Raw genomic sequence first — 19552 nt, forward strand, 5'->3', positions numbered from 1 at the left:
TGCTCAGGTGAGATGATCTATAGCTCTGTGCTCAGGTGAGATGATCTAAAGCTCTCTGCTCAGGTGAGATGATCTAAAGCTCTGTGCTCAGGTGAGATGATCTAATGTTCTCTGCTCAGGTGAGATGATCTAATGTTCTCTGCTCAGGTGAGATGATCTAAAGCTCTCTGCTCAGGTGAGATGATCTAAAGCTCTGTGCTCAGGTGAGATGACCTAAAGCTCTGTGCTCAGGTGAGATGATCTAAAGCTCTCTGCTCTGGTGAGATGATCTAAAGCTCTCTGCTCAGGTGAGATGATCTAAAGCTCTCTGCTCATGTGAGATGATCTAAAGCTCTCTGCTCAGGTGAGATGACCTAAAGCTCTCTGCTCAGGTGAGATGACCTAAAGCTCTCTGCTCAGGTGAGATGACCTAAAGCTCTGTGCTCAGGTGAGATGACCTAAATCTCTCTGCACAGGTGAGAGAATCTAAAGCTTTTTGCTCAGGTGAGATGACCTAAAGCTCTTTGCTCAGGTGAGATGATCTAAAGTTCTCTGCTCAGGTGAGATGATCTAAAGCTCTCTGCTCTGGTGAGATGATCTAAAGCTCTCTGCTCAGGTGAGATGACCTAAAGCTCTCTGCTCAGGTGAGATGACCTAAAGCTCTGTGCTCAGGTGAGATGACCTAAATCTCTCTGCACAGGTGAGAGAATCTAAAGCTTTTTGCTCAGGTGAGATGACCTAAAGCTCTCTGCTCAGGTGAGATGATCTAAAGTTCTCTGCTCAGGTGAGATGATCTAAAGCTCTCTGCTCTGGTGAGATGATCTAAAGCTCTCTGCTCTGGTGAGATGATCTAAAGCTCTCTGCTCAGGTGAGATGACCTAAAGCTCTCTGCTCAGGTGACATGATCTAAAGCTCGGGTGAGATGACCTAAAGCTCTCTGCTCAGGTTAGATGACCTAAAACTCTGTGCGCAGGTGGGATGAACTAAAGCTCTCTGCTCAGGTGAGATGACCTAAAGCTCTCTGCTCAGGTGAGATGACCTAAAGCTCTCTGCTCAGATGAGATGATCTAAAGCTCTCTGCTCAGGTGAGATAACCTAAAGCTCTCTGCTCAGGTGAGATGATCTAAAGCTCTCTGCTCAGGTGAGATGACCTAAAGCTCTCTGCTCAGATGAGATGATCTAAAGCTCTCTGCTCAGGTGAGATGATCTAAAGCTCTCTGCTCAGATGAGATGATCTAAAGCTCTCTGCTCAGATGAGATGATCTAAAGCTCTCTGCTCAGGTGAGATAACCTAAAGCTCTCTGCTCAGGTGAGATGATCTAAAGCTCTCTGCTCATGTGAGATGACCTAAATCTCTCTGCACAGGTGAGATGACCTAAAGCTCTCTGCTCAGGTGAGATGATCTAAAGCTCTCTGCTCAGGTGAGATGATCTAAAGCTCTTTGCTCAGATGAGATGAACTAAAGCTCTCTGCTCAGGTGAGATGATCTAAAGGTCTCTGCTCAGGTGAGATGATCTAAAGCTCTGTGCTCAGGTGAGATGATCTAAAGCTCTGTGCTCAGGTGAGATGATCTAAATCTCTCTGCTCAGGTGAGATGATCTAAATCTCTCTGCTCAGGTGAGATGATCTAAAGCTCTGTGCTCAGGTGAGATGATCTAAAGCTCTGTGCTCAGGTGAGATGATCTATAGCTCTCTGCTCAGGTGAGATGATCTAAAGCTCTGTGCTCAGGTGAGATGATCTAAAGCTCTGTGCTCAGGTGAGATGATCTAAAGCTCTCTGCTCATGTGAGATTATCTAAAGCTCTGTGCTCAGGTGAGATGATCTAAAGCTCTGTGCTCTGGTGAGATGATCTAAAGCTCTGTGCTCAGGAGAGATGATCTAAAGCTCTGTGCTCAGGTGAGATGATCTAAAGCTCTGTGCTCAGGTGAGATGATCTAATGTTCTCTGCTCAGGTGAGATGATCTATAGCTATGTGCTCAGGTGAGATGATCTAAAGCTCTGTGCTCAGGTGAGATGATCTAAAGCTCTCTGCTCAGGTGAGATGATCTAAAGCTCTGTGCTCAGGTGAGATGATCTAAAGCTCTGTGCTCAGGTGAGATGATCTAAAGCTCTGTGCTCAGGTGAGATGATCTATAGCTCTCTGCTCAGGTGAGATGATCTAAAGCTCTGTGCTCAGGTGAGATGATCTAAAGCTCTGTGCTCAGATGAGATGATCTATAGCTCTGTGCTCAGGTGAGATGATCTAAAGCTCTGTGCTCAGGTGAGATGATCTAAAGCTATCTGCTCAGGTGAGATGATCTAAAGCTCTGTGCTCAGGTGAGATGATCTAAAGCTCTGTGCTCAGGTGAGATGATCTAAAGCTCTCTGCTCAGGTGAGATGATCTAAAGCTCTGTGCTCAGGTGGGATGATCTAAAGCTCTGTGCTCAGGTGAGATGATCTAAAGCTCTGTGCTCAGGTGAGATGATCTAAAGCTCTCTGCTCAGGTGAGATGATCTAAAGCTCTCTGCTCAGGTGAGATGATCTAAAGCTCTGTGCTCAGGTGAGATGATCTAAAGCTCTCTGCTCAGGTGAGATGATCTAAAGCTCTCTGCTCAGGCGAGATGATCTAAAGCTCTCTGCTCAGGTGAGAGAATCTAAAGCTTTTTGCTCAGGTGACATGATCTAAAGCTCTCTGCTCAGGTGAGATGATCTAAAGCTCTCTGCTCAGGTGAGATGAACTAAAGCTCTCTGCTCAGGTGAGATGATCTAAAGCTCTCTGCTCAGGCGAGATTACCTAAAGCTCTCTGCTCAGGTGAGATGACCTAAAGCTCTCTGCTCAGGTGAGATGATCTAAAGCTCTCTGCTCAGGTGAGATGATCTAAAGCTCTCTGCTCAGGTGAGATAATCTAAAGCTCTGTGCTCAGGTGAGATGATCTAAAGCTCTGTGCTCAGGTGAGATGATCTAAAGCTTTTTGCTCAGGTGAGATGATCTATAGCTCTGTGCTCAGGTGAGATGATCTAAAGCTCTCTGTTCAGGTGAGATGATCTAAAGCTCTGTGCTCAGGTGAGATGATCTATAGCTCTCTGTTCAGGTGAGATGATCTATAGCTCTGTGCACAGGAGAGATGATCTAAAGCTCTTTGCTCAGGTGAGATGATCTAAAGCTCTCTGTTCAGGTGAGATGATCTATAGCTCTGTGCACAGGAGAGATGATCTAAAGCTCTCTGCTCAGATGAGATGATCTAAAGCTCTCTGTTCAGGTGAGATGATCTATAGCTCTGTGCACAGGAGAGATGATCTAAAGCTCTTTGCTCAGGTGAGATGATCTAAAGCTCTTTGCTCAGATGAGATGAACTAAAGCTCTCTGCTCAGGTGAAATGATCTAAAGCTCTCTGCTCTGGTGAGATGATCTAAAGCTCTTTGCTCTGGTGAGATGATCTAAAGCTCTTTGCTCAGATGAGATGAACTAAAGCTCTCTGCTCAGGTGAAATGATCTAAAGCTCTCTGCTCTGGTGAGATGATCTAAAGCTCTCTGCTCTGGTGAGATGACCTAAATCTCTCTGCTCAGGTGAGATGATCTAAAGCTCGGGTGAGATGAACTAAAGCTCTGTGCTCAGGTGAGATGATCTAAAGCTCTTTGCTCAGATGAGATGAACTAAAGCTCTCTGCTCAGGTGAGATGACCTAAAGCTCTCTGCTCAGATGAGATGAACTAAAGCTCTCTGCTCAGGTGAGATGGTCTAAAGCTATGTGCTCAGGTGAGATGATCTAAAGCTCTTTGCTCAGATGAGATGATCTAAAGCTCTCTGCTCATGTGAGATGATCTAAAGCTCTGTGCTCAGGTGAGATGAACTAAAGCTCTCTGCTCAGGTGAAATGATCTAAAGCTCTCTGCTCAGGTGAGATGATCTAAAGCTCTGTGCTCAGGTGAGATGATCTAATGCTCTCTGCTCAGGTTAGATGACCTAAAGCTCTCTGCTCAGGTGAGATGAACTAAAGCTCTCTGCTCAGGTGACATGATCTAATGCTCTCTGCTCAGGTTAGATGACCTAAAGCTCTCTGCTCAGGCGTGATGACCTAAAGCTCTCTGCTCAGGCGTGATGACCTAAAGCTCTCTGCTCAGATGAGATGATCTAAAGCTCTCTGCTCAGGTTAGTACAGGGGGTGTGTACACAGGAGGTGCAAGTGGTGGGTACCAGTGGTGGCACAGGGGGTGTGTACACGGGGAGGTGCAAGTGGTGAGTACCAGTGGTGGTACAGGGAGTGTGTACACGGGAGGTGCAAGGGGTGGGTACCAGTAGTGGTACAGGGGGTGTGTACTGGGGAGGTGCAAGTGGTGGGTACCAGTAGTGGTACAGGGGGTGTGTACATGGGAGGTGCAAGTGGTGGGTACCAGTGGTGGCACAGGGGGTGTGTACTGGGGAGGTGCAAGGGGTGGGTACCAGTAGTGGTACAGGGGGTGTGTACACGGGGAGGTGCAAGTGGTGAGTACCAGTGGTGGTACAGGGGGTGTGTACATGGGAGATGCAAGGGGTGGGTACACAGGAGGTGTAAGTGGTGGGTACCAGTGGTGGCACAGGGTGTGTGTACACGGGGAGGTGCAAGTGGTGAGTACCAGTGGTGGTACAGGGGGTGTGTACATGGGAGATGCAAGGGGTGGGTACCAGTAGTGGTACAGGGGGTGTGTACTGGGGAGGTGCAAGGGGTGGGTACCAGTAGTGGTACAGGGGGGCACAGGAGGTGGTTATGGATAGAAGGGTTGATATCACACAGAAGAAGTAGGTTCTCTTTCTCATTGCTTGTAGTTAAGGGCAGGAGGAAAGAGGGGAGTCTGCCATTCTAACAAAGTGTCACATGTCCCTAACTGTTACCAATAAGGCAAGAACCTGTAGAAATTGTTGGTGTATGTATCAAAAAGACACTGGAAGCTTTTAAAGAAAACTGCATTAGGCTTTACTTGTACAGATGCATCAGCAATATTTGGAACATACCAAAGGACTTGTAAAACTATAGTCAGCACACACAGAGGAGGAAAAACACAATAGAGATTAAAAAAACAACTTCCTTCCTGTATAAAAGAATGAACAAGATCACAGATATAAACAATCAGCAATCTAAACTGAACAGCGCCATCTACAGCATCAATGTTGTTCATACATGTGGTATAGTACATGCTGTTGTATTTCCCAACACCCCTTCTCAACGGCATGTACATAATTACACAACATTCAGTTTCTTTTGAAGAAAACAATGCCGTTCCTTTGGCAACGGCTTTGTGAGTGCGTCTGCAGTCATCTCTTCCGATGGGCAGTATTGAATGTCAATAATACCTTGTTCTTGCATGTCCCTGAGTAAATGATATTTTACATCAATGTGCTTGGTTCGAGGATTCACTCTTTCTGATTGTGTCAACTTTATACACCCTTGGTTGTCTTCAAGAATTGGTATGGGTTTAGACACATCCAGTCCCATGTCTTGAAAAAGTTGACAAATCCAAATTGCTTCTTGACATGCATGTGCTGCTGCTATATATTCTGCTTCCGTTGAAGAGAGTGCAACAGTCGCTTGTTTTCGACTGGACCAACTTATTGTTCCTTCTCCATACTGGAAGATGTAACCACTTGTAGATTTGCGGTCAGTGGTATCTCCGGCCCAATCAGCATCAACATATCCAATTAGTTTTGGGTTTGATGTTGCTGGCAGTCGCAGCTTCATCCGAATTGTTCCTTTTAGGTACTGTATCACCCTCTTTATTGCATTCCAGTCGCGTTGACATGGTGTTGCAACTTTTCTACAGAGTATACCTATTGCTGCGGCAATGTCTGGTCTTGTCACGGTGGCAATGTATAGCAATTTTCCAATTGCCCTGCGGTAATTGTCGTTATTGGGTAACAGGTTATCTATTCCGTTGTTTTTCAGGTAATCTGGTTCCATAGGTGTTTTCACCTCTTTTGCATCTTGCATGTGAAATTGCTCTAATATTTCTGTAATTTTCTGACTTTGGTTAAGAAGATAGCTTCCATCCTCTTCCCTTTCTATTTGGATTCCTAAATAATAAGTGATGTTCCCTAGTTCTTTAATCTCAAAGTTCTGTTTTAATATATGAACTATTTGGTCACAGTCCCCTTCTTGTTCAAAACAAGTTATGATGTCATCAACATAAATTAGGATGTATATCCATTTGTTTTGTTGATGCCTTGAATATAGACATGGATCTGCTTTGCTTCTTGAGAATCCTTGTTTCATGAGTACTTCATTCACTTTTTCATTCCACATTCTCGCAGCTTGCTTTAGTCCATAGATGCTCTTTTGAAGTTTGCATACAAGGTTCGGTTCCCTCTCAAATCCAGGTGGCTGTTCCATGTAGAGATCCTCTTTGATGTCTCCATATAGGAAAGCAGTTTTGACGTCCAGGTGCCTCACTTGCATTCCCTTTCCGGCTGCAATGCAAAGGAGCGCTCTGATGGTGGAGTGTTTTACAACTGGAGCAAAAGTTTCATCATAATCTTCTCCAAATTTCTGTGAATATCCCTTTGCAACTAATCTTGCCTTGTATCTGTGGATATTTCCTTCTGCATCGTATTTTACTTTAAAAGTCCATTTGCTTCCTATAGCTTTGCGACCGGGGGGGAGCTCAGTGAGTGTCCAGGTTTTGTTTTCCTGAAGTGATTTTATTTCTTCTTCGGCTGCTTTTCTCCATTGGTTGGCTTCCCTTTTTGGCAATTTTTCAATATCTTCCCAGGATGTTGGTTCGAGTGTTTCATGTGTCTTAGCGATGTATGACAGCTTGCGGGGTGGTATACCTTTCGTCACCCGAGTTGATTTTCTGATTTCTGGTTGTTCAGTGGGTTCTATTGGTTTGTGAGTAGCTGTTTTTTCTATTGTGAGCTCCACTTCTTGCTCTGTCTCCTGTACAGCTTCACTTTGGTCAGCATCTCTTGCTGATTCAGTGGAGAGGTTCTCTTTATGGCTTTCGAGGGACATTTTTTCTGATGTTTGACTTTCATCAAAATAAACACTGCGGCTTATTGTGATCTTGTTGGTCTTTGGATGAAGAATTCTATAGCCTTTACTTTGTTCACTGTAGCCCATAAGAATGCCTTCTATGGCTGTGTTCTCTAATTTGGAGCGTTTCTCACTTGGAACATGGGCATATGCTTTACATCCAAACACTCTAATATGTCCCATACTAGGTTTTGATCCATTCCACATTTCATATGGGGTGCTCTCAATAGTTTTTGATGGTAGCCTGTTCTGTAAGTATGTTGCAGTCATTATTGCTTCACCCCAGTACTGGTTAGGTAAATTGGCGTCTGAAAGCATGCATCTTGCCATTTCTATGAGGGTGCGATTTTTCCTTTCTGCAACACCATTTTGCTCAGGAGTGTATGGTACAGTCGTTTGGTGTATAATGCCTTGTTTCTTCATGTATGACTCCACTTCCTTACTCATATATTCCCCTCCGTTGTCGGTACGTATTGTTCCTGGTTTCCGTTGAAATTTATTGCTGAATGTAGCTATAAATTCTTGAAGTTTCTCTGATGTCTCACTTTTGTGCTTCATCAGATATGTTGTTGTGTACCTGGAATAATCGTCAATGAAAGTCAGTAAATATCTGTTCCCGCCGGGTGTGGGGGTTTTCATTGGTCCACACACGTCACTGTGTATGAGTTCCATGGGGTGAGTGGTTTTTCTTTGACTGGCTTGTGGAAGTGGGGTACGTGTGGCCTTTGCTTTGATACAACATGTGCACTTCATGAGCATGTCACAAGGCAAAATTATCATGTCTTCTGATAAACCTTCCTTTGCAAGTTCCTTTATGGCCTCTGGGTTTCGATGCCCTAATCGCCTGTGCCACAGGTGGATACATTTGTTGTGTGGATTATGAATGGCTGTTTTGGCTTGCTTCCTTTCAGTGATAAGTTTGTACAGGTGTTCGTTCAATCTTCCTTTTGCTAGGATTTGTTTCCTGTTTCGAATTGTGCATTCATTGCCTTGGAACTGAACTGTGAGTCCATTGTTAGCAAGAGTTTTCACTGATAGGAGGCTTCCTTCTAAACTTGGGACATACAGAACATTCTTTACTAGAATGCTTTGCTTACCTCCTGATGGTGTGATGCAAGTCAGGAACCCTTGACCATTACCTTCAGCTGTAATACTTTTCCCATTTGCTAGGAAGACTTTATCTTTAGTATTGAAATCAATTTCTGTGAAGAATGTCTCGTCACTTGTCATGTGACTAGTTGCCCCTGAGTCAATGCACCATCCGTGTGGTGTACTATTCTGAGTCACTTTAAAGCTGCCGCTCCATGATGCAGCTGCAGTTTGCTTTGTGGCTGCCTTAGCTCTCTCTCTTGTAGGTGGTTCTAACCTTCGCTGCTCAGCTTTCCAGATTGAGCAGTTCTTTTTCAGGTGACCGACCTTTTTGCAGCAAAAACACACTCTGGTTTCTCTGTTTTGTTTTGTGCCTTCTTGCGCCTTCAGAGCTACCTCTGATCTCTCATTTTCTTCACTATGCATGTTTTCCTTTCTTCTATTATATTCATCAATTAGTTTTCCCTTAGCATATTCTAGTGTTAGTTCTTGTTCAGGTCTGGTTTCTAGAGCATTGATAAGGGCACTATATGACTCTGGAAGGCTGCATAGTAACAATGCTACTATATGATTGTCTTTAATTTCTTCTCCAATTGCACATAGCTGTTCCACAATCTCTAGCATAGCATTCACATGTTCACACATTTCCTGGCCTTTTTCCAGCCTCATCTTATATAGTTTGCGCAGCAAATATAGTTTACTATTTAAGTTTGAACGCTCATGCAGTTTTTGTAGTGCAGTCCACATACCTTTAGCTGTGTTTTCTTTTCTTATGTGAATGAGTTGATCATCCTCCACTAACAGGCTTATAACTGCTTTTGCTTGTCTGTTTTTCTTGTCCCATTCCCCTGGATTATCAGTGGGTCTGTTTGTATCCAGCACCTCCCATAAATCATCTTTGGATAACAGCATTTCAAGCTTAAACTTCCACAGCTGGTAGTTGGTATTATTTAATTTCGCTATTGCATATTTCACATCTGAACCACTTGCCATCTTTCAGTAATTTGGATGCAGCTCTTGTTTCCTCACACAGTACTTGCTTGGATCATAGATGCAACACTTACTGACTTGTAGTTTCTTTTTCTTCAGTGTCTGGGCCCATAACCTGTTGGTGTATGTATCAAAAAGACACTGGAAGCTTTTAAAGAAAACTGCATTAGGCTTTACTTGTACAGATGCATCAGCAATATTTGGAACATACCAAAGGACTTGTAAAACTATAGTCAGCACACACAGAGGAGGAAAAACACAATAGAGATTAAAAAAACAACTTCCTTCCTGTATAAAAGAATGAACAAGATCACAGATATAAACAATCAGCAATCTAAACTGAACAGCGCCATCTACAGCATCAATGTTGTTCATACATGTGGTATAGTACATGCTGTTGTATTTCCCAACAGAAATCCTAGATTGAGGTCACACCCCCTCTAATTTATTGGGGTTGATGCTTCTCACCTTCCCAAATTTGTTTTGTTTCACATGCAGCTGTCCCTCCTTCAGGGGTTTGTCTGCTGTTGTCATTTTGTGATATCTCTTCGGTTCTCAGCCTCGTTCACACCAAAGGTTCCTTGACCAACAGCAAGAAATCCCTGAAGAAACAAAAACAAACTATCAGTGAAACAGACTTCTCTAAATCCTTCCAAATAAAACTGTCATTTTTTGTGATGTACCAACAGGTTATGGGCCAGATTACAAGTAGCGCACTATTTAGCGCTGTCACTCGAGTGCAAACACTGTAAGAAGTAAACCTTTATTGCGCACGGGCTACCATGCTTATTACAAGTAGCGCACTATTTAGCGCTGTCGCTCGCGTGCAAACACTGTAAGAAGTAAACCTTTAACACGCACGGGCTACCATGCTTAATACAAGTAGCGCACTATTAAGAGCTTTCACTCGCGTGCAAACACTGTAAGAAGTAAACCTTTATTGCGCACGGGCTACCATGCTTATTACAAGTAGCGCACTATTTAGCGCTGTCGCTCACGTGCAAACACTGTAAGAAGTAAACCTTTAACGTACATGGGCTACCATGCTTATTACAAGTAGCGCACTATTTAGCGCTGTCACTCGCGTGCAAACACTGTAAGAAGTAAACCTTTAACGCGCACGGGCTACCATGCTTATTACAAGTAGCGCACTATTTAGCGCTGTCGCTCGCGTGCAAACACCGTAAGAAGTTAACCTTTAACGCGCACGGGCTACCATGCTTATTACAAGTAGCGCACTATTTAGCATATCCACACTGTCTATGTTTTTATATGCTGTAAAACAATAAAAGAAGATTTATGAAATTGCTTGGTGCTGTGGAATATTGGAATTGGAGTTGTATTTTGTGGGCTGGAGGTCGCCAGCTTGTCCACTCTGCACCAGGACCCAGAAAGGGGATTGGCCATTGCCGGTCTCCATGTGTTTTGCTGCACTATTTAGCGTTGTCGCTCGCGTGCAAACACCGTAAGAAGTAAACATTTAACGCGCACGGGCTACCATGCTTATTACAAGTAGCGCACTATTTAGCGCTGTCGCTCACGTGCAAACGCCGTAAGAAGTAAACCTTTAACGCGCACGGGCTACCATGCTTATTACAAGTAGCGCACTATTTAGCGCTGTCGCTCGCGTGCAAACACTGTAAGAAGTAAACCTTTAACGCGCGCGGGCTACCATGCTTATTACAAGTAGCGCACTATTTAGCGCTGTCGTTCACGTGCAAACACTGTAAGAAGTAAACCTTTAACGTACATGGGCTACCATGCTTATTACAAGTAGCGCACTATTTAGCGCTGTCACTCGCGTGCAAACACTGTAAGAAGTAAACCTTTAACGCACACGGGCTACCATGCTTAATACAAGTAGCGCACTATTTAGCGCTGTCGCTCGCGTGCAAACACTGTAAGAAGTAAACCTTTAACGCGCACGGGCTACCATGCTTATTACAAGTAGCGCACTATTTAGCGCTGTCGCTCGTGTGCAAACACCGTAAGAAGTAAACCTTTAACGCGCACGGGCTACCATGCTTATTACAAGTAGCGCATTATTTAGCGCTGTCGCTCGCGTGCAAACACCGTAAGAAGTAAACCTTTAACGCGCACGGGCTACCATGCTTAATACAAGTAGCGCACTATTTAGCGCTGTCGCTCGCGTGCAAACTCCGTAAGAAATAAACCTTTAACGCGCACGGGCTACCATGCTTATTACAAGTTAAATTAGACACTAAGCAGACACGGCATTACACCTACAAGGTAGTTATGAATATTTTACATCCCATTGTTTTTTTATTAAATACAAATACCTTGTCATATACCATATAACCCTTATAATTATTATTTAATACAATTTGTGTGTATCATTTTTATTAGATAGTGTAGACATAAGTGTAACACTTTATTTGAATGTATTTATGTTGTGTTTGGTGCAGATGTTTAGCCCTAACCCTTTATGACAGGATTTCAGTTGTGCTAACCTGACAAATGCAAATTTACTTTGCGCCCGGGCAGTAGCGTTTACTTTCAGCTTGTAGTACACGAGCAATTTAATGTTACTTCTTGTAATCTTGCTGTCTGTGAGTATAGTAGGCTGATAAGCAGAGTGATGACACTTGCCTCCAGAGCTTACAATCTAACCACGTCCTTTTGTTGTGTACATCATTTTACCGGATGATTATCACACAAGCATGATATATACAACCTCGGTAGAAACAGAAGTGTGCTATTGCAATGCTTAACAACCTGTTTAGGTCCTGTTGGAAGTATGTGCACCTTTTAGAGTATTTAATGTTTTTAGTCATAAACACACAGGTTTGTACAAAATAAAACAACAGTAAACATATAATGTAGCAATTTAATGTTAGACAAAATAAAGTGAAATATCTACTAAGAATACAGAGGAATAAATGAGATGTTTGCTGTTCAGTATTTGTGTTTGCTGTGAACAGAAGCTGAGAGTTTGTGAGAAAAAGACCTATTGAGTCGTCAATTTCCCGGCCCTTAAAGGGGCACTGAACCCAAATTTTTTTTTCTTTCGTGATTCAGATAGAGCAGGCAATTTTAAGCAACTTTCTAATTTACTCCTATTATCACATTTTCTTCATTCTCTTGGTATGTTTATTTGAAAAGCAAGAATGTAACTTTATATGCCGGCCCATTTTTGGTGAACAACCTGGGTTGTCCTTGCTGATTGGACAGTGACAATAAAAAAGTGCTGTCCATGGTTCTGAACCTAAAAATTGCTGGCTCTTTAGCTTAGGTGCCTTCTTTTTCAAATAAAGATAGCAAGAGAACGAAGAAAAATTGATAATAGAAGTAAATTAGAAAGTTGCTTAAAATTGCATGCTCTTTCTGAATCATGAAGGGAAAAAAATGGGTTCAGTGTCCCTTTAACCAAACATCATATTACAACACTTCACATATAAATAAAGACAAACACAACAATTATTGGTATAACATCTGGCCACAGCCTGTTTATTAAATAACTCTTATATTTCAAATCATATTTATAAATAACAAAAACAAATGGTGATGGATACTGGGTAGCTCCGCCAAAAGGGGTCCTGCTTCCTCCCTGCCGACTGCAGCTATGTAGCTGGCAAGTGACCACAGCCTGTAGCCACCCCTGAGCCTGCAGCCACCCCTGATGCCTGACAGCACCAGTTCTCAGGGTCCCACCCTGTGGCAGACGCCAGCTACCGGACTATAGGTAGCTCTTTCAGCGCGTCCCTCCTCTTACTGGAACAGGCTGCTATGTAGCTGGCAAGTGACCACAGCCCGTAGCCACCCCTGATGCCTGACAGCACCAGTTCTCAGGGTCCCACCCAGTGGCAGACTCTAGCTACCGGACTATAGGTAGCTCTTTCAGCGCGTCCCTCCTCTTACTGGAACAGGCTGCTATGTAGCTGGCAAGTGACCACAGCCCGTAGCCACCCCTGATGCCTGACCGCACCAGTACTCAGGGTGCCCCCCTCTGGCAGACTCCAGCTACCGGACTAGGTAAGCTCTTTCAGCGCGTCCCTCCTCTTACTGGAACAGGCTGCTATGTAGCTCAGGATAGTGATTTTAGCTGGAGCCAACCCTAATAACTAGACACACTAGCATTCAGGTTAAACAGAAACTGACTTTATTGTAAAACACACACTCCTTTTATACAGACAGCTCATCTTGATAAGACCCTGGACAATCCCACTATTTTTCCGCCATTTCCGCCCCTCCAGACTGACCGGCGCCTCCATAGGAGCCACAGTCCCACATAATCCCAATACATATGGGTGGCGGTTTCAGGGTGATCTCGGTGGACCGGCGTCACTTCCAGGGTGTCATTTTAAAGCTCTCTGCACTTCCAGGGTGTCATTTTAAAGCTCTCTGCACTTCCAGGGTGTCATTTTAAAGCTCTCTGCACTTCCAGGGTGTCATTTTAAAGCTCTCTGCACTTCCAGGGTGTCATTTTAAAGCTCTCGGCGATGTGTGTCCGCCTGCTCAAAGCAGGCGGACAGATTATGAAGCAGTGGTCTTTGTGACCGCTGCTTCATAACTGCTGTTTCTGGCGAGCCTGCAGGCTTGCCAGAAACACGGGGCATCAAGCTCCATACGTAGCTTGATACATCTGCCCCTATATATCTATTTAGTATCACGAAACACAAACGAGGCTTTACTCTTTGCTCTAAACACTATTATGTCTGACTAAATAGTCTCACTCACTTTTTAGGAATCAAACAATAGGAATCATATTACATACTAATGTAGCCCTTCCTGTTGAACATTTGCACCTGTATACATTCTGCAGGAGAAGTTGCCTAGGCAACTATTAGACTGGTTGGTCATGTGATCAAGTGAAACTGAAAGAAGAGTGTAAGACACAGGAGGAAGCAGACATGTCAGAGCAGTGAAGGTGTGTGTGAGGCCTGGCTGTGTGAGAGCTGCAGACTTCATCTTGTGTAAAGTAACAGCATTCCTCTGCTGATTTAGTGTATGCTGCCAGCTGCAGTCTGTCCCTGTGAGAGAGCTGCAGACTTCATCTTGTAAAGTAACAGCATTCCTCTGCTGATTTAGTGTATGCTGCCAGCTGCAGTCTGACCCTGTTAGAGAGCTGCAGACTTCATCTTGTAAAGTAACAGCATTCCTCTGCTGATTTAGTGTATGCTGCCAGCTGCAGTCTGTCCCTGTGAGAGAGCTGCAGACTTCATCTTGTAAAGTAACAGCATTCCTCTGCTGATTTAGTGTATGCTGCCAGCTGCAGTCTGTCCCTGTTAGAGAGCTGCAGACTTCATCTTGTAAAGTAACAGCATTCCTCTGCTGATTTAGTGTATGCTGCCAGCTGCAGTCTGTCCCTGTTAGAGAGCTGCAGACTTCATCTTGTAAAGTAACAGCATTCCTCTGCTGATTTAGTGTATGCTGCCAGCTGCAGTCTGTCCCTGTTAGAGAGCTGCAGACTTCATCTTGTAAAGTAACAGCATTCCTCTGCTGATTTAGTGTTTGCTGCCAGCTGCAGTCTGTCCCTGTGAGAGAGCTGCAGACTTCATCTTGTGTAAAGTAACAGCATTCCTCTGCTGATTTAGTGTATGCTGCCAGCTGCAGTCTGACCCTGTGAGAGAGCTGCAGACTTCATCTTGTAAAGTAACAGCATTCCTCTGCTGATTTAGTGTATGCTGCCAGCTGCAGTCTGTCCCTGTGAGAGAGCTGCAGACTTCATCTTGTAAAGTAACAGCATTCCTCTGCTGATTTAGTGTATGCTGCCAGCTGCAGTCTGTCCCTGTTAGAGAGCTGTGGAGAAGAATGCAGACAAAGTAAATGACTGGCAGACCTTGGAGTTTTCTTTCAGCCTGTGCAGAATCCTGTCAGTGGTAAGAAGTATCCTCTCTCCTTGTCATACTAACATGGCATTCTGTCCATCACATAAACTTATAAACAGCTCTTCCTGTGGATTGCAGTTTCCTATGAGCTGCAACTGTTTAAATGCATGTGGATTACCTTAAAGGGCCCCAACATTTATGTGCACCAACTGGTACCCATCAGCCATTAGGGTGAAGCCTGAGGGTGGGTTCGCAGGTGGTTTGGGAGGGTGCTGGGCCTGGTTAGAGAGTCGGTGTGTTAGTTAGCCACTGTATTTCTTGCCTTATTTTTATTTACCATAATCCTTTAATACATGTTCATACTGTTTTACTGTTATTACTGTGTGTGTTGTAGTTATTTATTATGTTCCTGTCTGGGAAACCCATTCTTGCCCTGGATGCCCAGTCAGGTGGAGGCACTGCCACAGTCATGTACCCCAACTCCCAGGTAGCGGAGACTCAGGATCAGCCTGCAGAGCACATGGAGGTAGCTGGGGTAAAGACCCACAGGGGTAATTGTGGGCCTAGGCCAAACCCCGTTACATTTGGTGGTACTGCTGAGATAAATTGGGGTACACCCAGTAAGGATCCGTTAATTCCCCGGCCCACACTCCCATTTGTAACAGATTGGGCCCAGCAACAGAAGGTACCATTGCATCATGCAGTGATGATATGCCAGGTACCTCCCTATAGTGAGATAAAACATGTCACCAAGTGCGTAGAGATTATACTGGGAATAGAGATGGCTACCATCAGAGACATCCTGCATGATTCATACGGTCAAACTTACATGTTAGTATATTCCCATGCAGATTTGAGAGGCCGTCATAGGCCTACATGTCTATACCTTCTTGAAACAGCTCCTGAAGGATGTCGCTTAGTGTACGCTCTCCCTGATAAGGAGGAAGGGGTTACACTGCAGCAACCCTCCACTATAGGCCAAAGAGACTTTAATGTATCAAGTTATTCCCAGATTCTGTCCCCTTTGTCAGAGAAACCCCCCAGGAGATTACCGGTTACCCCTGTAGAGACTGGGGCCATCCCCAAACGAAATGTCTACTTTTCCAGTGTGCAAGGGACAACTGCCCCTAAGACCCCAGATCTAGTGGTTCCCTCATCTCCAACATCCCCAAAACCAGGCGATTCCCTATTGAGAACCACAAGTTCAGGAGAGAGTAACATATCTGAAATACTGCAAAAACTCTCAGAAGCCATAGTAACAGCTACCCATACCCACAGTTACCGTAAGCTGAAAGTGTTTTCTGGGAATCAACCTGTTCCTGCCGGGGAGGAGCCCTTTAAGGCCTGGAAGGATAATGCTGTACAATTATTGGAAGAATGGTCTTGTACGGATAACATAAAAAAACAACGGATAATGGAGAGTCTTCGTTTCCCAGCTACAAATATGATAAGGCTGTTTAGGGGAGTGAATGAACAAGCTACCGCACAAGATTACCTGAAAGTTTTGCAGGATGCGTATGGAAAATCTGAGGACTCTGATGATCTATTAATCAAGTTCCTAGCCACTAAACAGAAGGAACATGAGAAAGCTTCAGACTATATCAATCGATTACAATTGTCACTGGGAAAACTGTTTCATAATGGAGCAGTCACTGCATCTGAGTTGGATGCTCGACTATCCAAACAAATTCAGAAGGGAGGCCTTAGCAATGATCCAGTCATGATCATGTTAAGAGTTAAGTTGGATGATCAAGTCTTGTCCTATTCCACACTGATCCGAAAAGCAAAAATACTGGAGAACCAAATGTCCCCATCTCCTCCACAAAAAGGAAATTCTTCTAAAGCTGCAGATAAAGAGGATATGGAACTGTTCGTCCTTAAAAAAAAGGTAGCTGAATTAGAATTATTGTCTAAGTCATCGCCAAGAAGAACAGATTATTCTCCTACCAGGAGGCAGCACCGCAGGGAGACCACAGGAAGGTTATTCCCAGAGGAACAGTCCCCCCGAGGGAACTGTTTTAAGTGTGGAAAATCAGGGCATTTCAAGCGGGAGTGTCCCACTAATTCATCAGATACAGAAGTGGATGTGCTAGCTATTGAGCTGGAGGAGGCTCAAGCTACCAGTCCTTTCAGGAAAAGAGGAAAAAGAACCACACCCATATTATCTGTGGGGGCCAAGATCGGGCCCAAATCTCTGATACAGTTACAAATAGAAGATATTCATGCCTCGGCCTTGTTAGATACTGGATCCCAGGTCACCATCATTAATAGAGACTTCTATGACCATCATCTAAAACATATTCCCCTGGAGCCAGCAGGAGAGTTGCAGTTGTGGGGAGTGGGATCTCAGGCCCAGCCTGTAGAGGGATGTATAAGAGTGACAATAACAATCCCACAGTTAAACACAGGAATGATCTGCCCTATGGAATTGGAAGCTCTTGTATGCTCCATGAAGAAAACAATGTGCGCCCCAATAATTTTGGGTACCAACGCAAGAATGGTGCAGGACATGTTCAGGGCCTACCTAACTGAAGTGGGAGATGTATCTCTAACCAGACTGATGGAAGTCAGCCCTGTTCTAGGGAAAGAATGCCATCGACTAGCCCTACAAGCTAGACCAGGATCATGCCACTACTCAGGGAAAGAACCTTTATTTGTAAGGCCTGGAGAGACTAAGACTCTACGAGCCATAGCATCTATGCACCATGAAATATCAGGAGGAACCAGGCAATACCTCATTGAGTCCTTGCCTGAGGAGGATGAAAAAAAAGGGTGGACTCTCATACCTGAGGTGAAAGACTGGCGGAATCACTGGTGTAAAGATTTTCCCATAATGATAAGAAACTTAACACCCACAGAGATCAGAATTGATCGTCACCAGAAGATTGGTGTGATTCACTTGTTGGACCAAGTCTCTTCAGTAATGTCTGTAAAGGCAGAACAGGGAGGTGATCATGAAGGACCTATAGTTTTTGAACTGGAAGATTCTCCTCTACCACCAAAGTGGAGAGATAGCCTCCGATCCAAATTAGCTACTCGAGAGAAAGTTTTCTCCAGGAAAGAAATGGATGTGGGATGTGCAAAGAGTGCCACACATGCTATCAGACTTTCTGACCCAGCTCCTTTCAGAGAAAGATCAAGGAGAATACCCCCTCGAGATGTGGAAGATGTCCGGGATATACTCAAACAGATGGAAGAATCTGGCATTATTAAAGAGTCCAGAAGTCCATATGCCTCACCCATAGTGGTAGTTAGGAAAAAGAATGGCACAGTCCGGCTTTGCATAGACTATCGGACTTTAAACAAAAGGACTGTGCCAGATCAATATACTCTGCCACGGATAGAAGATCTGCTAGATGCCCTTTCTGGAAGCCAGTGGTTCAGCGTCCTGGACTTGAGGTCTGGGTATTATCAGGTACCCATGAAGAAGGAGGATCAGGAAAAGACAGCTTTCATCTGTCCCTTGGGATTCTACGAGTTTACCAGGATGCCCCAAGGGGTCACTGGAGCTCCCGCCACCTTTCAAAGGCTGATGGAGAAGACTGTGGGGGATATGAATCCCAAAGAGTGCCTAGTCTATCTTGATGACCTCATAGTGTTTGGAAGGACACCAGAAGAGCACGAACAGCGATTGCTGAAGGTGTTGGATCGACTCCAAGCAGAGGGTCTGAAATTATCAATAGACAAATGTCGATTTGCCCAGAACTCTGTTACATATGTAGGTCACATTGTTTCCGCACAAGGTGTGACAACTGACCCGACCAAAATTGAAGCGGTGATGAACTGGCCCAGGCCAGATAACATCAGTGAGCTGCGCTCATTTCTTGGATTCTGCGGTTACTACCGGAGGTTTGTGAAAGACTATTCAAAGATTGCTCGAGAGCTACACAACCTGTTAAAGACTAACTCAGCTATAGAGGGTGTTAAGGCGCCAAGTCCTAAAGACTCCTTCGGAAAGAAATGGACCTCAGGATGCGAAGAAGCCTTCTTAATCTTGAAGAAAAGACTCACAGAAGCTCCTGTATTGGCATATTCAGATCCCGAGAAACCATATGTGCTCCATGTTGATGCCAGTATGGAAGGCCTAGGGGCCGTATTGCATCAGAGCTACCCAGAAGGGTTAAGACCAGTGGCCTACATAAGTAGAAGTCTAACTGGTGCAGAGAAAAACTATCCGGTCCATAAGCTAGAATTCTTGGCGCTCAAGTGGGCAATTGTGGACAAGTTACATGACTATTTATATGGAGCAACATTCGAGGTAAGGACGGATAACAATCCGCTTACTTATATTCAAACAACAGCAAAGCTGGATGCCACAGGGCATAGGTGGCTGGCAGCATTGTCAAACTATAGTTTCAGCCTTAAATACAAGCCAGGCCCTAAGAATGTCAGTGCGGATGCTCTGTCCCGCAGACCTGGACTTCCTCCTCATGAAGAAAAGGAGGAATGGGAAGAAATCCCTGTGCCTGGGGTAGGAGCCCTGTGCCAAACATATGTAGTGGCTGAGAGGCAGGATGAGTTCTCTGAACTCAGAGGAATAGACTCCATATGTCACTCCCCAGAAGCCGTACCAGAGGTATTCTGTGCTCCAGCAATGCTCCAACAGTGGTCTCACATAACCAATGAAGACAAGAAGAAAGCCCAGTCACAGGACTGGTATATAGGTACAGTCCTCAAGGCAATGAGAGCCAAGAACCCTAAATTACTGAGCTCCCTTCCCA

General features: G+C 44.5%; 1 protein-coding gene across 1 annotated transcript in view; it reads right to left on the bottom strand.

Annotated features, from left to right (window-relative positions):
- Nucleotides 1–19552, bottom strand: part of DOK1 (docking protein 1) — a 173079-nt gene that overhangs the window by 116440 nt on the left and 37087 nt on the right. Inside the window, exon 2 of the mRNA XM_053704417.1 lies at nucleotides 9511–9644. Within this exon, the coding sequence (XP_053560392.1) occupies nucleotides 9511–9576 (66 nt within the window). The 5' untranslated portion in view covers nucleotides 9577–9644. The remainder of the gene's footprint in view (nucleotides 1–9510; nucleotides 9645–19552) is intronic.

The sequence above is a fragment of the Bombina bombina genome, chromosome 2, assembly GCF_027579735.1.
Source record: "Bombina bombina isolate aBomBom1 chromosome 2, aBomBom1.pri, whole genome shotgun sequence".
NCBI lineage: Eukaryota > Metazoa > Chordata > Amphibia > Anura > Bombinatoridae > Bombina > Bombina bombina.